Raw genomic sequence first — 20,683 nt, 5'->3', positions numbered from 1 at the left:
TTGTGCCTCCGGTGGCGCCTTGGGATCTTAACGTGGTATTAAGTTTCCTCAAGTCACCTTGGTTTGAACCACTCAAAACAGTGGAGTTGAAATACCTCACTTGGAAAGTGGTCATGTTGTTGGCCTTAGCTTCTGCAAGGCGTGTTTCGGAATTAGCGGCTTTATCATACAAAAGCCCATACCTGATTTTTCACGTGGATAGGGCAGAGTTGAGGACTCTGCCTCAATTTCTGCCCAAGGTGGTCTCATCTTTTTATATGAACCAACCTATTGTCGTGCCTGTGGCTACACGGGACTTGGAGGATTCTGAGTCCCTGGATGTGGTCAGGGCTTTGAAGATTTATGTGACCAGAACAGCTAGGATCCAGATGACGGAAGCTCTGTTTGTTCTGTATGCAGACTATTGCTCGCTGGATTTGTAACACGATTCAGCAGGCGCATTCTACGGCAGGATTGCCATTACCTAAATCAGTTAAGGCCCATTCCACTAGGAAGGTGGGCTCTTCTTGGGCGGCTGCCCGAGGGGTCTCGGCATTACAGCTTTGCCGAGCGGCTACTTGGTCAGGTTCCAACACTTTTGCGAAGTTCTATAAGTTTGATACCCTGGCTGAGGAGGACCTTGTGTTTGCTCAATCGGTGCTGCAGAGTCATCCGCACTCTCCCGCCCGTTTGGGAGCTTTGGTATAATCCCCATGGTCCTTACGGAGTCCCCAGCATCCACTATGACGTTAGATAAAATAAGATTTTACTTACCGGTAAATCTATTTCTCGTAGTCCGTAGTGGATGCTGGGCGCCCGTCCCAAGTGCGGACTTCTTCTGCAAGACTTGTATATAGTTATTGCTTCAAAAAGGGTTATATTATAGTTGGTCGGTCTTGAACCGAGGCTATGTTAATTGTTCATACTGTTAACTGGGTAGTTTATCACAAGTTATACGGTGTGATTGGTGTGGCTGGTATGAATCTCGCCCTTAGATTACAAAAATCCTTTCCTCGTACTGTTCATATCCTCTGGGCACAGTTTCTCTAACTGAGGTCTAGAGGAGGGACATAGAGGGAGGAGCCAGTGCACACCCAGAATCCAAAGCTTTCTTAAAGTGCCCTATCTCCTGCGGAGCCCGTCTATTCCCCATGGTCCTTACGGAGTCCCCAGCATCCACTACGGACTACGAGAAATAGATTTACCGGTAAGTAAAATCTTATTTATTTTTTATTGATATGGCGCCACAAGGACTCCACAGCGCCATACATAAGGGTATAACATACAGCAAAGTTCACAAGTAAAAAATGGTACAGGTAAGAACATAACTACACATGTACCTAATTACAGTGCTGTGATTATATAATTACACAGAGCACACAGAGGGGAGAAGGCCCTACTCCTGAGCTATCTATGTGGCTATGGGTGGACACAGAGAGGGTGAGGCGTGCGGAGGCTGGAGATTAGGGGGATGGGTAGAGAACATCTCTGAGCAATGCCTCCTCCTGTACAGCGTAATGGTTAATGTAACATCCAATTTTGTGCACATTCCTCCTAATTTGTACATCCTATTAGACAGACTTTTCCCTGCCTGATCAGTTGATTGTTACTGAACCTAGAACAACAAAGCACTTAGCTTTGATCAGTCTATTACAAGCTAGACTAATGAAGCAAGCGTCTAAGTAGTTTTCTCTGCCTAGGAGCATATTTCTGCTATTTTAAAAATGTTCGTAAACAAGTCTTAAAGGGGAAAAATCTTAAAGATGATTTTTGATGAAAAAAGCTCCGCTACAGATGAGCCCTTCCTCCCCTGTTCTGCCTGCTGCGTCAGTTGCAAATGGATTGCCGTGACTGGCTTGCGTGAGGGGGTCACGCACCTGCAATCCGTAAGATCGCATAGGTGCGTACGCTCCCGCGAACGGGTCGCAGGTGGGTGCAGTATGCAATTGCAACCCGTTCGCGGGTCAAATGAGGGAGAACATATCTGTACCTATAGTTTTATACACAGTAGTAGTAGTAGTAGTACTTTTATTTATATAGCGCTCTTTCTCCAATAGGACTCAAGGCGCTTAACAGATACATGGCATAATATAGTACAGAAAATAATGAAGTACATTTTCATAAAATACAGAAGCATGAAGATACTAAAAGGGACATTATGGAAATGCTTGAGTAAACAGGAAAGTCTTGAGTCTACTTTTGAAGGATTCTATAGTTGGGGCCTCTCACACTGTGCGTGGAAGTGAGTTCCATAGAGTCGGAGCCGCATGACTAAAAGCTCGACCCCCAGATGAATTACAGGAGATTCTAGGTCAGGGGTGGGCAATTATTTCAGCTGAGGGGCCACTTGACATTTCCTGTCAGTATCCGAGGGCCACATACAAAATAGCAGCTCGCCCCACTTGCCAAAAATATAGGGACGTGGCTTCATGTGGAAGGGGTGTGGGCAAAAAATAATACAGATTCATATTAGGCTGCACAATAGTCTCCATTATTCAAATTGCGCCACACAGCGCCACTTACACACATTACACCAGGTAGAGCCCCTTTTACACACATTACGGCAGGTAGAGCCCCTTTTACACACATTACGGCAGGTAGAGAGCCTTTTTACACATTAACATTTTATTTAGGATAATTATTGTGCAGCAAGCAAATTATCCAGTGTCTTATGGCCCCTGGGGAAAGGGGTGACACGGTGACAGAACACGGTGGGGGTGACAGAACACGGTGGGGGTGACAGTGACAGAACACGGGGGTGTGACACAGTGACAGAACACGGGGGGGGGGGGTGACACGGTGACAGAACATGGGGGGATGACACGGTGACAGAACACGGGGAGTGGGGTGACAGTGAGAACACGGGTGTGTGACACAGTGACAGAAAACGGTGGGGGTGACACAGTGACAGAACACGGGGAGGGGGGGGTGACAGTGACAGAACACGGATGTGTGACACGGTGACAGAACACGGGGGGTGTGACACAGTGAAAGAAAACGGGGGGTGTGACACAGTGAAAGAAAACGGGGGGTGTGACACAGTGAAAGAACACGGGGGGTGTGACAGTGAAAGAACATGGTGGGGGTGACACGGTGACAGAGCACGGGGGGGGGGGGGTGACAGTAACAGAACACGGGGGGGGGTGACAGTGACAGAACATGGGGGGGTGACAGTGACAGAACACGGGGGGGTGACAGTGACAGAACACGGGGGGGGTGACAGTGACAGAACACGGGGGGGGGTGACAGTGACAGAACACGGGGGGGGGGGGGGGTGACAGTGACAGAACACGGGGGGGGGGTGACAGTGACAGAACACGGGGGGTGGGGTGACATAGTTGACATAGTGACTGAACATGGGGGTGACATGGTGACAGAACACGGGGGGTGACATAGTGACAGAACATGGGGGTGACATGGTGACAATACACGGGGGGTGTGACATAGTGACAGAACACGGGGGGTGGTGACAGTAACAGAACATGGGGGAGGTGACATGGTGACAGAACACGGGACGGGTTGGTACAGCGAGAGCTAAAGATCTCTCCCCCCAAACCTAAAAACAGTCTGACGCCACTGCCCGCACACACAAATATACGCACACTAACACACACACACAAACACACACACACACACACACACACACACACACACTTTAACTTTTTCCATTAACTCACTGATCTGGCTGGCAGTGCAGGAAGGATTGATCTGTAGCAGTCTGGCTCTTGTCCCGTGTAGCTCCGCCCCCTGAGGTCCCGTGTAGCCCCGCCCCCATCGGCACGTAGCCCCGCCCCCTTTTCGGCTGAACACAGCCGTTGTCACTGGGGACTCTGGAGGAGGCTGCTACAACGCAGCAGCAGGGGAGAGAGGCGCCGCTGGCAGCTTGGAGGTACTGCAGTGCAGAGCAATGACAAGCAGCTCAGCCGGTCGGGCCGCTTGTCATTGCTCGCTGGTGGGAGGCAGTGGGCCGGGCAGGATCGGTTTGCGGGCCGCATCCGGCCCGCGGGCCGTATTTTGCCCACCCCTATTCTAGGTACTGCTAAAAGTCCTTCATCTACAGGTCGCAGTAATAGAGTGGGGCAGTATGGGGTAAGAAGCTGTTTCAGGTACCTTGGGCCTTGGTCATGTAATGCTTTGAAACTCAGTAAGCCAATCTTGAAGATGATTCGCCATCTTACAGGCAGCCAGTGAAGGGAGTAGAGGATGGGTGTTATGCGGCTAGAACGGGGCTGGTTGGTTAACAGCCTAGCAGCTGTGTTTTGCACCAGCTGTAAACGGTGCAATTCTTTTGCTGGTAGTAGTCGTGGTCGTCTCTGCTCTTATTCTGGAAATATATATAGCAGAATCCCATCAGGAAAAGACTCTGACCCCCTATTCTTTAATAGTACTGTAGAATAGTCACTATATAGGTCGTTTTTTTTCTGTGTCTAAGCAACAGAGTTTGTGAGGCTGGAGAAATGAGCTGTGGGATGCACTTTCAGAGGAATATAGCAGTGTACTGTTGTTGCTTTCTGCACACTGTCATACTCCTGGGAAAGTACATCACACAGCGCTAGTTACTGACTTACATCAATAAATGTAGTAGCCAAGCTCTCTTAGTAGCTCCTTTTAAAGTCCGTATACGGCACAACACTTTTAAAAGAGGTCATCATGGTGGCAGCTGCAAACATTGGCAGATGTCTGTAAATGGCCATATGTAAAAAAAAAAAATGTTTTTATTGATACATTTTTTAATTACAGGGAAGTAATAGAAAAGAAGCCTGAAAAATTCAAGATTCAGTGTTTGACAGATATTAAAAACCTCTTTCTCCCAAACGTGGAGCCCTTCTATGCTGCTTTTGGGAACCGGCCTACAGTAAGTACAGCTGCAGAAAATGAAAAAGTAGTTTTATAACCGAGCTTCATAGATGGTGAAGATCCTACTTCTGTAGGTGATGCCCTTACGGTCGCCTGATCTCCATTCCAGCCCTTGTAGCTAATGTAAATATCTGCTATGCAATAAGAAATCTTATTTTGCAGCACAATTGCAATTGGAGCATTATTTATGTGGAACAGTATCCACCCCACATGCAGAGCAAAGTATTCCCCATTGCAAAGTCATATACATCGATGTAAAACCAAACATGAAAGGCATTGTGTGATCAAGACCAGGCCTACTAGTCGTAAGTGCTCACCAGTGTGAGATACAGATGGCACACTGTATGTACTAATATGGGCTGGTACATGGCTGTAGATCTACTTCAGTAAAAATGTCATTCACACTGGACTCTACACATGGGTAATCTCCATAAAGGCCACTGGCTATACTGTAATTCAATTAAAGGGGAATTTATGTTCTATAATTAAAGCAATTAGAAATCACAAATATATTTCTAAAGATATTTGCGTTATATCTGCGCTTCCATCAAATGTACTCTCCTATGGGGTGGTGAGGATCGTGTGCCACGCAGTGTAAATATATGTTGTGGAGCCCCTCTGTTATAGATTGCGTGTGGTATACGTTGTTCATGAGCCTAGAGACTGCATTAGGGGTTTTTACACATAAAAACAGATACAAATTAGGAAAGGGGTGTGGCCATGGGTTAAGTGTGTGTGGCCATGCCCCCTTTACAATACTTTCAATGGAAATTTGGAGAGTCAAAAATCGGTACAAAGCCCTTGTTGGGAGTGACAGATTATATAAAAAAAAAAGGTACTGTACCTGCCAAAAAGGTACAGTTGGAGGGTATGCAAGACAATACGTTAAAGTCACCTGGAGGTGGAGTTTTCTTTCTTTTTTTTTAACTACCATAAAGTAGACAAATATGTCAGAATTCGTTTTATTCAAGATAACACATTGGGTGAGATGTAATTGAGTCCGGGTTCAGCGGCCGAGGAGAATGCTGGCCGAACTCGGATGTTTTTTTAAAGGGGCAATCTTTTACAAGGCATGGTTTAGCCTTGTAAATGATTGCCCCTTTAAAAATAAATGTCTGAGACCGGCCAGGATCCCGCATGACTACATTACATCCTGGCCATGGTGTATTTTGATCTGGTGATTTTCTCCTTTTTTAAAGGGATGAATAAAATGAACACATGATTTGAAATTTTTATTCAGTGTTACATATGATGTTTAGACCTTGATAGTGTGCATCACCTTGTACATAAGACAGTATTTGCTATGTGACGGCACAAGCCAATGAGACCATTAGTATCTGCTATCTCTGTACCTAGTATAAGACGCGGTCACATACACACAGCCTATCACTCCCTGTGGTAACCAGATCTGGGCACTGACCGCATTAGATGCACTGCATGGGATCGAGATTAAAGCATTTGTATAAATCCGATAAAGCTGGCCTGTGAGTTTATGGCAGATAAAATGCAAGCACTTGCACATAGAGAATATTTATGGAGTAATACACGGAACCTTTTTATTGGGCTTCCCTCATTCCTTCTTTTTATCTGGTTACATGGAGGACTCGGCTTTATGGCCTCGTAAATCTGTGGGAATTGCTCTGAACTTGCTGGAGTTGATGCTATTACTGCTCAGTAAAACTGTCAGTAACGTAAACTAATGTGTGCCTTTATGATTTACACAGGATGTTTATTCATATAAGCAAGTGGGAGTTTCTTTAAACAGAATATTTACAGTCAACCCCAAAGGAGAGCTCATCCAGGAGCATGCGAAGACCAACATCTCCTCGTGAGTATCTGTTTTATCATAAGGCTGGAGAATAAAAAGATTGTCCTTTTAAATCACAGCTCAGTTTGCAAAGATAATTCACAGACTCTGGAACTTTCTATTTCATTTTTAAACAACAGCGGTTTTTTCAAAAGTGTGTCTGTTGACTAAGTGGAGGTAGCCATCTTGCTGGCTCTGAACCAACATGTATTAGAATACAGCCAATCAAAATACTACAGACCAGTTACATCACTGAAACTAACTTTGATTAGTTTAAGTTCAACTTCAGATCTCAAAATGGCTGCCTCCACTGGTGCTACCAAAATGGCTGCCTCCATAGGGTGTTTGCTACAGGTAAACCAGATAGGCACAGCGTCATAGACTCTCTTATTGATATGGACCTGATCCAGTAGGTCGCTATTAACGTAGCTAATCCATTATGGGGAGGCTGTGCATACATCGCAGCCGCACTGGGTACATGCCATGGTACTCTTGCAATACTGCTGACAGTGAGGATTTATTCTTAGAGTAATTGACAGTCCGAGACCGTTTGGGGGCGGTAACGGGAAATGGCAGCAAAAACACAGGTGTGACTGTTATCATAGCGTGTCTTCTTACATCTGTGATTGCGCACGCATAAAACATGGCGCCAGAGTCACAGCTCTTGCAGCCATTCTGCAAGACTATGGACTCACTCCGGGGAGTCGATGTTCCTTGGATTTGCCCCGATACTGCAAATGTGTATGCATTTGCTGAGATTTTGTAATGGCTTCGGGCGTCTCTAGTCATTTATGGGCAGCAGCCTCACCTGTGATGTACTCTCAAGTCTGTATCCTGTAACATCTCAGCTGCGTAGGCTTTTGCGTACAACTCAGAAACAGGACCATTGTCTGTATGCTTTCCAAGTGCTTGCAAGTACATTTGCAGAGAGTCCTCACCTGGTTCCAATCAGTTACTACTTTCCTCTACTCATTGCCCTAAAATAGGGGCTTTGCAACCTTTAAGACAAAGGGTGTGGCCACTGTGAAATGTAGGTGGGGCGGGATGTACTAAAGGGAAAATGTGGTAAAACCTCTGCTTTCGGGGTTTAACCGCATTTTCATATGTACTAAGACACCTATGTCTATGGGCTTCTTTCCGCAACCCTCCGCACACGCCGACCCTCCTCTTAAGGTTGGTTCTATATCGGAGGGGCTGAAGGGACCTTGTGACGTATTGAGGGGAGGAGCTACGTCACCAGGAGGAGGAGCTACGGGCGAACAGGGTACCCGAAAAGTACCCTCGCGGGCTCGCTTCGCTCGCCACGCTTCGGGCACGGTGGCTCGCTCCGCTCCGCTTCGCTCACCACCTAATTACTAAAGGTAATAGTTGGTGGCGTGGATAGTAGAGGAACTATCCCGCTGGCCTAGCTCCTCCCCCTTGCGTCGTAACTCCTCCCCCTTACGGAAAAGGTCCCTTAGCCCACTTGATTCTAGCATCTACCCTCCTCTTAACTGTGTCCTGGCAGCTGATCCAGGATCCCCCTCCTCCTCCGCATCACACCCTTGTCTTCTTCCGGCTACAGGGAGGAGGAGGAGCCATGGGACTACCAGCACATGTCACCTCCCGCTGCTGTGAGGTGATGGAGGCCGCCGCAAGCCCTCTCCTCTGCACTATCTGTGATCGCAGGGCACCCCTGGCATCGCATTGCGATACTAACCGCATATGTTAGTACATATGCAATTAACATTGTTGTGATGGCCCGTGATCTTGATAGTACATCCCATCCCATGTAATTGTGTGTGCAGCAATGAACAGAAGGTACCTTCCAAGTTTCTGACACACATGACAAAGATTTTATGAGTGGAAGGCAGGAAAGGGGCCTGATATATGGACCATTCTGCCTGAATCAGAGCTTAGTTGGCCTAAAGCATGGGTCTTCAACCTGCGGCCCTCCAGCTGTTGTGGAACTACACATTCCAGCATGCCCTGCCTTAGTTTTGCTATTAAGGCATGCTAAAACTGAGGCAGGGCATTCTGGGATGTATAGTTGCACAGCAGCCGGAGCGCCGCAGGTTGAAGACCCATAGCCTAAAGGATAGAAAAGCTTGTCATGCGCTTAGATCCCATACAGTAATTTACTAGTAAACCCACGTTCCCCTTAGATGTCAGTACAGCAGGGGTCCTCTGCCCATAAATCATTCCAGTCAGTAAGTTTCTTATATTTATGTGGCCCTTTCTAGAGCCACATGTGGCCCCTGAGCTGCCCATTAACCCTATTGAGTCTGTTTGCTCTCACCACATTTATACATTCTCTGTATAATCCTCATGATATACTGTCTAACCAGACATTTCCAAAGTCCCGTTGTGTAATGTAATATTGTGGAAAGAGAACCGCCAGCATCGCAGGGCACTCTGGCTGTTTATAGAAGAAACCAATCTTAACATTTCTTCACACTGAGGAAAGTCCTGGAAGTTGGTGGGGTCAGTTCTGTAATCACCTGTCAGGCAGTAAGATGTGGTTCATCAGTCAGATCAGTGCAGGCATAGCACAAATGTCATTAGCCCATGTGTGAGTAATTAGTTCCAGGCTTTATAAAGTATCTCTTTTCAGTAATCATCCCCCCCTGTGTTATTAAGCTCCATACAATGGTGCTGATAATAACGCTCACTGCCTCTGGTAATTATACAGTAGCATGCCTTAATATATTCATCTGTAAAATATGCAGAATTTACAATTATAATTAGAACAAACATTTTCTGTGCTAAATGTTGGTAACATATACTTATTATTGCATCATTTATACCTTATTAACCTCTTGCTACATTTACTTAGACCTCTTGTCTTTTCAGCAGCTGTCATCTGTGCACTGAGGAATATATTCACAAAATTATAAGTGTTCGAATTAGATTATATTAATGGTATTTTATTTTACTTTTTTGCACTACAGTGGACCCTTCTCCGAATGCACATGGGAGGCTGCCATGTTGTGTTTTGGATCAGTATTGTGACTTTCAGTTCACTAACAACTAGTGACTATCACTGAGACACGAGATGTACCAATATTCAGTTCCTGGGGAGCTACTAAGCTAAGGGGTCTATGTACTAAAGCCAGTTCTCAAACTCGGTCCTCAGGACCCCTCACAGTTCAATGTTTCCAGGTCACCCGGCAGGTGCGCTGTAAGAAAACCAACTGTCACATTTAAAAAATCCACAGGTGACCTGGAAAACATGAACTGTGTAGGGTCCTGAGGACAGAGTTTGAGATCCTGTGATATAAGCCTTGGAGAGAGATAAAGTGGACAGAGCTAAAGTACCAGACAATCAGTTCCTAACCGCCATGTTACAGGTCGTGTTTAAAAAAAATTACAGAAGCTGGTTGGTTTGTACTTTATCTCCGTCCACTTTATCTCCATCCTAGGCTTTGGGGAAGATGTACTAAGCAGTGATAAAAGTGGAGAAGTGAGCCAGTGGAGAAGTTGCCCATGGCACCCAATCAGCATTGATGTAACATTTATAATTTGCGTACTGTAAAAGTATACAGAACAGCTGATTGGTTGCCATGGGCAACTTCTCCACTTTACTCACTTCTCCACTTTTATCACTGCTTAGTACATCTCCCCCATAGTACATAGACCCCCTATATCTCTGTCTAAATATATTGTGCCCTGTATTTCCTGATGCACTTCTGCATTGTGCTTTGCATTGAGCCCATGTATAGCTCCTGCCATTGTGCTGCTAGAACCGTTCTGATTTGGCAAAGTGCACTCTGGAACTAACAGCACATCTGGATCTCTCTTGTTTCAGCTACGTCCGGCTCTGTGAGGTGGTGGATCACGTCTTCCCCTTGCTGAAGAGAAGCCATTCCTCAGATTTCCCTTGCTCTGACACCTACAGTCAGTTCACATACTGGAGAGAACCTTTACTGCCTTTCGAAAACCAAGATATTCACCCTACGGCTTCATAAAGACAAACTCCATATGTCTTTTTATTGTACCTGCTACATTTCAGCGCTCTCCGGCCTTTCAGCCCCACTCGGAGAAAGGAGACTACAATAACTATCTGGACTTGATCTCATCCATGTGGGATTATTTCTGCTGTTTTCTTGGAAGTTTCTATAGAATGGAGTTCTTCAGAGAAATGTATTGATTGACATGAGTAATTTGTGCTCTCTAGTACACGGCTGGAGGGCTGTGTGGAGTCCTGTAATACAACACTCTGCACCTCAGCCTCACTCACCAGGCTGCCACGGTCTCAGTTTCCACCAGAGAAAGGAGTCAAGGCTATGAAATCCTACAGTGTGAAGAAGGATGCAATTAAAACCATTCGTCCATTGTTTTCCCAAGTTATTGGCGTATTTCTTTAGGTGGAAGACAGGGCTTATTTATTATTTACAGGCTCCATTAGACTAACTTCCTTTTGCAGATATATAAGGCACATTTTAAAGTGCTCGCTGTATTGAAGGACTTTGGGTTGCAACAGTCATAGTGAATTTTGAATAGTTTAGAAAAAAAATTACATATCCATTAGACTTGATTTACTAAAACTGCATTGTCCCCCGGAGTGTGGAACATCATAATGCCTGTAACCCCTGCCTTAAAGGGGATCTCCACCTTCAGAGGCTTTGGTTGTCCGGCCATTTTTATTTATTATGTATTTGCCTTTGGATACCGCAACAGATAAACTCTGGTGTGTACATTGGATACAGTTTTATCTACAAAGCAGATCTGTGGCGTCTAATTGTCAAAAATATACCTGGACAATAGAGTTCCTAAAGGTGGAGTTCCCGTTTAAAAAAAAAATAATATATATATATATATATATATATATATATATATATAATCAGAACCCTAGATTGCAGGTTTGCAGCAGTTTGTTTTTGTTAAGGAACTTTATTGACCCTTCAAGGAAGCTGCTTGTACATGCCACTTTGTCAGGTCAACAGATGTGTCTAGGACTTTGCTCACTAACATCAGGTAGGTTTTCATGTACATGAGTGAACTATTTAATATACCACCCCACATTGCACTATAGTACTGTAAATGTAGCACTTATTGTATTATAGGTCCACAGATTGTTACATGCTGTTGTATCTATTACAAATCAACCTATTTGCAGACTTAGTCACTTACCATGGATACAGTAAAATTGTAAAGACGTACCAATGTCCCAAAGAGCAAGAGTCGGATTGGCCAGTTCCATTTTGGTATGAACACTTCTTACCAGTTTGCAGTAAGAGATGCGGCATTTGTTACAATGGGGTGCAGCAATGAGAATTGTCAGCATTAGGGCACACGATCCACCTAGTCTTGGCCAGAACTGGAATAAGGTTTGGTGACCCGTGAAAAAGCTATTAGTCTTTAGTTGGCTTCCATTTTTATTCATTATACATTGGTTCTGGTATAGTCTAAACTAACACTTCAACTAAGGCTATACGATGACTTCTGGGTTGTGTCCCATTGTGAATCACAGCAAAAGGATTTGATATCTGACATCAGCCAAAAACACCAGACATAGAAGATGGTCAGTGTCTAAATGAGTGTGCAGTGCAAAACTCTGGCCTGCAGGTGGCGATATGCTGTAAGGGACAGTTTGCATACTTGTCCCTTGGCCGGTTATACCCCGCGCCATGTAAAAGCTCACCCCCCCCCCCTCTTCCATTGTCTCGCTGTGTAAGACATCCTGTCAAGAGTTTATCCTTAGGCTTTGATTTTGCTGTGCAAAAATATGCCCCCATACATCGGATTGCAGTTCTCCTATATTACCTATATGTATATGCAGAATTCCATATCACAGAAATGGAATATTGTGTGGACTTTATATTCTTTCTAAGAAAGAAAAGCCTTGGGCCGGTTACACAAGTAATGCTGGTTTCTGTTTAAAAAAAAAAAAAGGGAAAAAAAAAAAGAAAAAAATGTTTTTACTCACCTATATACTGTACGCCTATATTTTTTTATTGTGTATCTGATGCGAGGATGTGTTGAGCAGTGTTGTTTTGTAATGTTTGCATTGTTATTGAGTATATAGAATTGGGACTGATCCCTGGGTTTAAAATGACGATATTGTTACTGGAATGTTGGACGCATTTGTGTTTTAATATGCACTGTATATATTACCAAGTGATCACATGTTTATCTCATATGGATATCTTAAGGGTAGGCTGAAATCAGAAGAAAAATATGTTCTCCGGAGCTCTTCAGCTTTTTATATATAGATATTTTTAGAGTTAATAGAAAAAAAGCATTAACGGTGCATATTCTATTCAGTAAAGTTATTTATTGTAGATGTGAAAGTGACACAGTGTGCCTATAACATATATTGTACGATCCCTAGTCTGTAATTACCTACAGCCTGCGGGTGTGTGACCAGGGTTAGCCCACTGGGAAAAACTCAGCACTGGCATCTTAACAAAGGAATAGACTCTCGTATACACAATGTGAGAAATATAGATTCATAAATCAGTTTTGGGATTCAGCTAAATCTTAAGGATTTTTTACCAATGTTTGGGTTCAATCTAATCCGATCTTAACTTTGCTCTCTACAGTACTCCGATTTATCACTCGCCAGAGCCAAGCTTAATATTTAGGCGTCTACTGCTTAATATTAAGATATCATTTTAACTATATGGTTGCTTAGTTTTAGTTACTTTTTTCAGCATCAGTGCTCTACAGACTTTCTGGGACAAAAATATTAGGTTCGAATTTGGTGAAAGATTTTTCAGTGATGATTTCTTTTTATAAAAATAAAAATATCGGTGCGTTAAATCCCATTGAAGAAAAAGCGACACAATCGCCAAACAAGAACCGATTACATTTGCCCACCTGGATCTGATTCAGAGTTGGACGGAGATACAGTAGCAAGTTGCAGCCGCTAATGTGAATTTTTGTTAATGCTGCAGCAGATGGGCTTCCTACCGAGACGGCCACCGGCTACAGCTCTACTCCGTTGCGTTGAAAGTCGCTCCATAGAGCAGACAATGTACGCCACCATCGGACATAAGAGCAATCCTTGGGTTGTTGCTCAGAATATCTGATGGTACATGGCGACGGGTGCTAGTGGAACGCTTCTTTTGACGAGTCCCTGACACCAGCACGCTCGCCAATCAAAGTCACCGCCCATCATTGTCTATCGAAATTGCATGGATCTCCATGCACTTCCAATATGCGCTCGCCATTGGCAACCATCTTAAAGTATGGGCAGTGTGTCTCAGATGAATGCGCATATTAAAACATTGTGCGCTTGCGCCAGATGTTCTAACTTTACCCACTTCTGATTCAGGCCCTCTGTCTTTAAATCTATTAAAAGGTAGCTTATGCCTTTTATTGTCATCAGTAACCGAACACAATAGCTTTCATTCAGCCACACAGCCAAAATAGATTCTGTGTAAAGTATTTTGGGGTAGATTTGCTAAAACCTCTAAAGAGGAAAAGTGGGGGTGTTGTCTGTATAAACCAATCAGAATTCACCTATCATCTAGAATACCGTAAAACATGATAGCTAGAATCTGATTGGTAACATCCCCAACTTTTCCCTTTTTAAAATGTTTGCTACAGTATATCCCTTAGTGTTTTGTCGAGGAGTGAGAGCTGCTTTTAATTTAGTTTTCTTATAAAAGTTAAAGCCAGCAAGGCTTTCTTACCATATATGCAAAAATAAAGTGTTATTTATTTTTTCAGCTACTTACTATAGCGATTAAACTGTTGTATGAGCCAAGTTTGATTTCAGTTTTAATTACTTGATTTTTTTGCTTCAATCCTGAAAGACTTTATTTTGATTGAACATGTGTTATTAAAATGTGATGTGAATTTGATGGGAGTTACATTTTAATGCATTTTATGTTTGAGCCAATGTTGCTATTTTATGTTTGAGCCAATGTTGCTATTTTATGTTTGAGCCAATGTTGCTATTTTGTTTGAGCCAATGTTGCTTGCTGTACATTAGCCACTTTGATACTGCACACGTGGACTGATGTTGCCATGTTTGTGCTCCTAATTTAGTGCCATTTCCAGAAATTATCCTATCAAAACATAAGTAGGAAAATACTTTCAAAAGATGACCGCTATCTTCCTGTGTGTACGCTCATCTGACCGCACCAGCAGACCTCTGGAAAGTCATAAGTAATCCGGATGCTTGATCAAAATGCTTAGCAACTGGATCACATGTCATTTGTTCAGACGTTTGGGTGGGTTTAGTATGATTTACCGACAATGGCAATATACCAACAACGACATCCCGCCATCAGTATGCCGGCAGCGGGGAGAGCGCAAAGAGTCCCCTTGCGGACTCGGTAGCTCAATGCGCTTGCCACAGGTTATATTCCCACTCTGTGTGTGTGTCGTGGAAACCCACGAGTGGGAATAGCCCCAATGAGCCAGGATTCCGGCTGTCAGTATTGTCAGCAGTCGGGATTCCAGCGTCTGTATCCTGACCGCCGGCAAATTAACTGCATCTCTTTTCAGGCTAAGCAGCGGGGCTGACCCATGTATACTGCACTTAAGACCAGATTGGTTCCAATAAATTGTTAAAATGTAACTCCCCTGCCAAGGAATTGTATCAGGTTTATTGCAGATTGCCATCTGATTTTCAGTAAATAACTAATAAACTATTTATACATTATATACCGTGATATTAAAGAGCAGAGAGATCCTCCTGGATCTAAGTAAGACTGGAGAGTACATATAATCTGTAATCAGTCTCTTAGACCCAAGTGTACAGAGATCTATGCCACAAGCTAACACATGCGTACTGTTGTAACTGTGTGTATGTAGAGTAATGATTGAAGCTAAAGTTTTGATGATGTGTAGGTTGTTTAAGATTAATAATATACTGTAATAAATGGACATTGGTTTAAAGAAAAAGTGTCTTATTTGTTTATACAGGTAATCGAAATGTGTGCTGTACAGGATTGGACTTTTCAGATTAACAATTCATTATGCGTTTATTAAATGATTTGTAAAATCCAGCCTCTTTGGTCTCCACGACGAGGATAAAATGTATATAATACAATAGTGGTGACAGCGTGGCCCCCCCCTGCTAGAGCAGGAACCAGCCCTGATCTAGACAACCTGGGTTCCATTACTGATAGCAGCGTGGATCCCCACCAGCATAACAGGAACAAGCACTGGCTGGATAGAGCAGAGCTGGAGCTGTAAGGAAGTGGGGTGTGTAGAGACATACCGGGGTAACTTTGCCACCTCTGTTGTCCCATTTTAAAGGCGAGGGGTCCTTGAGACTTCATTCCATTCCACTATACAAAAACAGCAAAGACATTAGATAACAAAAACCTCCCCATATTCTCATCAATTGTCTGCTTTGATTATAGATACAGATTAACAGAATGTCAATGGTCCATTCTTTATAATTGCCCTATTCATTTCAATGGAGTTTTCACATGTTGCCCACAACTTTGTTGAAATTAATAAATTACAGTATTGCAAAGAGTGGGCCATTCACATGAAAAGGCAAAATGCACTACAATGTTTGTTAAACTCTTAGCATGTATATATGTACACAGTGGGCCTGATGCATGTTGGCAAAGAATTGCACAGCTGCAGGGAAGCGAGTGTACATTTCTGTATCATTAAAATTCTAATGGAGTAGGAGGCGTCTGTAGGAGATAGACACCTCCTGTTTGCCTTTGCGAGGATCTGAGTTCTGCATCTGAGGCTGCAGATCACCAACGCGACCACCGTTCACGCTTCGTGATGGTTTTAGGCACTGGCCAGCCTGCGTAAGCTGAAGTCTACTCAGGTTGGCCATCAAATCTAGACACCCGTGTTCAGGAAGTGTAGTCACATGGGCTGTTAGGTCAGCGAAGGTCTGATGCCACGCACCCAGAACAGACTCTTACCAGATTTTCTGGCTGTCACTGCTGACATATTTCTAGTGATGTCTTTAGAAATATGGAGATGTAACAGAAGGTAGCAAAGAGTCTGACACTGTATCTTTCATGCCATGTTTCAGAAGACATCTCCGGAAATATGGCACAGCTAGGCGGACAACCTCAGACAGGTGACACTTGAACATTGGCCAGCTTACTTGCTAAAATGCCCTGGAGTACAAGCTGTTGGTTTTAAATATAGATCTGTAACTGTCCCATTGGTGGACAGAGTGACAAAAAAAAGAAAATTGACTATATATCAGAAGTCCTTTAAGGGGTTGCCCACCTTTTAGAGGTTCTTGAGTACCATAGCGCTGTATGTAGTGGAAGGTACATGCAGCTTACATGGGTGATCAGACATTGCCGTTAGACAAGTTACCAAGTCTATATTTGTACAGTAGTTATAATCCACAATTATATAATTGCATGGAGATCACATTGGGAGGGTGGGACCTTGCACACAAGAGCTTACATTCTAGAGCATAGGTTCTCAAACTCGGTCCTCAGCACCCCAAACAGTTACTGTACATAGTAACATAGTTGTTGAGGTTGAAAACAAAGGTTGTATACTTGGATTTCTTTTTCTGCTAAAATTTGTCTAATCCTTTCTTAAACTTATCAATTGAGTCAGCTAGTACAACCTTCTCCGGCAGTGAATTCCATATCTTTACCGCCCTCACTGTGAAGAAACCCTTCCTTCGCTGGGTATGAAAAGTCCTCTCCTCTAACCTTAGGGGGTGGCCATGCGTCTTGTGTACACGTCTCTTGATAAACAATCTGCCTGATAATTCCCACTATTGCCCCTTAATATATTTGTAAATATTAATCATATATCTCCTCTTAGTCGCCTCTTTTGTAATGTAAACATATCTAATCTGGTTAGCCTTTCATTATAGTCCAATGACTCAATGCCCGCAATCAATTTTGTAGCTCTTCTCTGAACTATTTCAAGTTCCAGTATGTCTTTTTTATAGTATGGTGCCTAGAACTGTACTCAGTATTCCAAATGTGGCCATACCAATGATTTATATAGTGGCAAGATTACACTTTCTTTCCTTGTCTCCATCCACCGTTTTATGCTAATACCTTATTAGCCTTTGCTACTGCACACTCACACACTGTTCACTGCTACTAGGTCTATTGTCAATGAACACACCCAGGGCTGGCTCCAGGCCTACTAGCACCCTGAGCGAGAAATTTTGAAGCGTCCCCTCCCAATGTGCATGCCTTTGGTGCGCATGCTCCTGGGAAAGTGGGCGTGGCCTTGAAACGTTATATTATCAAACTGTAAATATGTATATTTTCACACACCTCTCTACACACATAATTAGCAGCCTTACACATAAAGCCCACTGTAGTGTTCCTTACACATAATGTCGCCAGTATAGTGTCAGATACACATAACGTTCCAATATAGTGCCAGATACACATAATGACACCAGTAGAGTGCCAGATACACATATGCCCCCAGTAGTGCAGTGCCAGATACATGTATGCCCCCAGTAGTACAGTGCCAGACACACATAATGTGCCCCCACAGTGCCAGATACACAAATGCCCCACTAGTGCTGCTTACCACTGCCGCCGGCCTCTGCTGCTGCTATTCCATGATCCCATTGCCTGGTTCCGCTGCCGCTTCTGCTGTGTGTGTATCAGAGAGAAGGAAAGCGCAGTGCGCGCCTCTTCTTCCCCTCAGTCCAATCTCCGGTGGTGGCGGTGGTATGTGAAATCGGGCGCCGGCTTGTGAGCCAATCAAAGCTTGCAGTCCGGCAGCCAATCAGGAGCCGCCACTGCCAGTCCGCAATCTCTGATTGGCTGACGAACCGGTGGCTGATTTAAAATTGCGGCAGGCTGATGGCCGCTCTTAGAAGTCGGCACCCAGCGCAGCCACTCCTAAAGAATGTGTCTGGAGCCGGCAAATTTCTCATACGTCCTAGAGGATGCTGGGGACGCTTCAAGAACCATGGGGTATAGATAGGATCCGCAGGAGACATGGGCACTTTAAGACTTTGAATGGGTGTGAACTGGCTCCTCCCTCTATGCCCCTCCTCCAGACTCCAGTTTAGATTTTGTGCCCAGTGAGACTGGTCACACACAGGGGAGCTCTACTGAGTTTCTCTGAAAAGACTTTGTTAGGTTTATTATTTTCAGGGAGACCTGCTGTCAACAGGCTCCCTGCATCGTGGGACTGAGGGGAGAGAAGCAGACCTACTTCTGTGAGTTTCAAGGCTCTGCTTCTTTGGCTACTGGACACCATTAGCTCCAGAGGGTATGATCGCTAGGTACGCCTAGATGCTCGTTCCCAGAGCCCGCCATCACCCCCCTTGCAGAGCCAGAAGTCAGAAGACGCGTGAGTAGAAGATCAGAAGACTTCAGTGACGGCTTTGAGGTACCGCACAGCGGCCGCGCTGTGCGCCATGCTCCCACACACACACACACACACACACACACAGACACTGTAGGGGGGGGGGGGGGCCTCTGGGCAGCATGTAAATCCTCAACAGAGACTGGCAAACGAATATATAAGTGCCCAGGTACTAGATTTAACCCCCGCCAGTATAAATATATGGTAAGAAATAGTGGGGCTAAAGCGCGCCATTAAGCGCTATTTTCTCCTCAGAGACGCTGGTCCTTCCAAAACACTGCTGTACAGATCACAGTGAAAAACGAGGGGAGGGGGGAGGGGGGGGGGGGGGGCACAGTTCTTGGTGAATTATAAGTTAAAGATAAAAAAGCACATTATATAATGAGCGATGTGGAAATGAGCTGGTAAACTCCTTCTGTGTTTCCCTGACAGAATGTACTGGGGTCTATCCCTTATAGCCAGTGTAATGTGTTTGGTACACGTGTGTCGGCATATCTGAAGCTGAGTGCTCTGCCACAAACGGCTGTGGGAATGACTGTCGGCACCGCCGACTCCTAATGGTACTTGGTACATGTGAATAAGTGGCAACATGTCAGTAGATGTATGTTCTTCCCAAGAGAAAACTATATGGGAGACACAGACGTGTGGTGGTGCCCCTGTCGGCACCAACAATATCTGACTGGGTAAAAATTGACATGATAATGTGATGCATATCAGAAAGGGCTATACCTATATGTATATGTATGTATAGTAAGGTTGCATAGGTCTGTGGCACGAACACAGACGTAGTAATATTTATGGAGGGTGTCATATTCATAGAATAGATTTCCCTCAGACCCCTCGGGATCGCATAAATATTATTTCTCTAACGTCCTAGTGGATGCTGGGGACTCCGTAAGGACCATGGGGAATAGACGGGCTCCGCAGGAGACTGGGCACTCTATAAGAAAGATTTGGTACTATCTGGTGTGCACTGGCTCCTCCCTCTATGCCCCTCCTCCAGACCTCAGTTAGATTTCTGTGCCCGGCCCGAGCTGGTTGCACACTAGGAGCTCTCCTGAGCTGCTAGAAAGAAAGTTTAAATTAGGTTTTTTATTTTACAGTGAGACCTGCTGGCAACAGGCTCACTGCAACGAGGGACTAACGGGAGAAGAAGCGAACCTACCTGCTTGCAGCTAGCTTGGGCTTCTTAGGCTACTGGACACCATTAGCTCCAGAGGGATCGACCGCAGGACTCGTCCTTGGTGTTCGTTCCCGGAGCCGCGCCGCCGTCCCCCTTACAGAGCCAGAAGCATGAAGATGGTCCGGAAAATCGGCGGCAGAAGACTTCAGTCTTCACCAAGGTAGCGCACAGCACTGCAGCTGTGCGCCATTGCTCCTCATACACACTTCACACTCCGGTCACTGAGGGTGCAGGGCGCTGAGGGGGGGGGGCGCCCTGAGCAGCAATAATATCACCTTGGCTGGCAAAATAACCACAATATATAGCCCCAGAGGCTATATATGTGGTAATTACCCCTGCCAGAATACAGAAAAAAGCGGGAGAAAAGGCCGCCGAAAAAGGGGCGGAGCCTTCTCCCTCAGCACACTGGCGCCATTATTCCCTCACAGTTCCGCTGGAAGGAAGCTCCCTGACTCTCCCCTGCAGTCAACACTACAGAAAGGGTAAAAAAGAGAGGGGGGCACTAAATTTGGGCGCAGTTTAATATAATAAGCAGCTATAAATGGTCATAATTCAGTTAGTCCCTGTATTATTATAGCGCTCTGGTGTGTGCTGGCATACTCTCTCTCTGTCTCCCCAAAGGGCTTTTGTGG

The 20,683-nt window shown here is 44.7% G+C and overlaps 1 protein-coding gene across 7 annotated transcripts in view; it reads left to right on the top strand.

Moving 5' to 3' along the window:
* LPIN1 (lipin 1) overlaps positions 1-15,481 on the top strand; it is a 374,679-nt gene extending 359,198 nt beyond the window's left edge. For all 7 annotated transcript variants that reach the window (XM_063915392.1, XM_063915391.1, XM_063915394.1 and 4 more), the window contains 3 exons: positions 4,720-4,834; positions 6,561-6,664; positions 10,431-15,481. In XM_063915392.1, coding sequence (XP_063771462.1) covers positions 4,720-4,834; positions 6,561-6,664; positions 10,431-10,590 — 379 coding nt within the window. In that variant the 3' untranslated portion in view covers positions 10,591-15,481. The remainder of the gene's footprint in view (positions 1-4,719; positions 4,835-6,560; positions 6,665-10,430) is intronic.
* The last annotated feature ends 5,202 nt before the right edge of the window (positions 15,482-20,683 follow it).

This window comes from Pseudophryne corroboree, chromosome 4 (assembly GCF_028390025.1).
Source record: "Pseudophryne corroboree isolate aPseCor3 chromosome 4, aPseCor3.hap2, whole genome shotgun sequence".
Taxonomy (NCBI): Eukaryota; Metazoa; Chordata; class Amphibia; order Anura; family Myobatrachidae; genus Pseudophryne; species Pseudophryne corroboree.
Note: the sequence above shows the minus strand (reverse complement) of the source record. Positions and strands in the feature narration are given on the sequence as shown.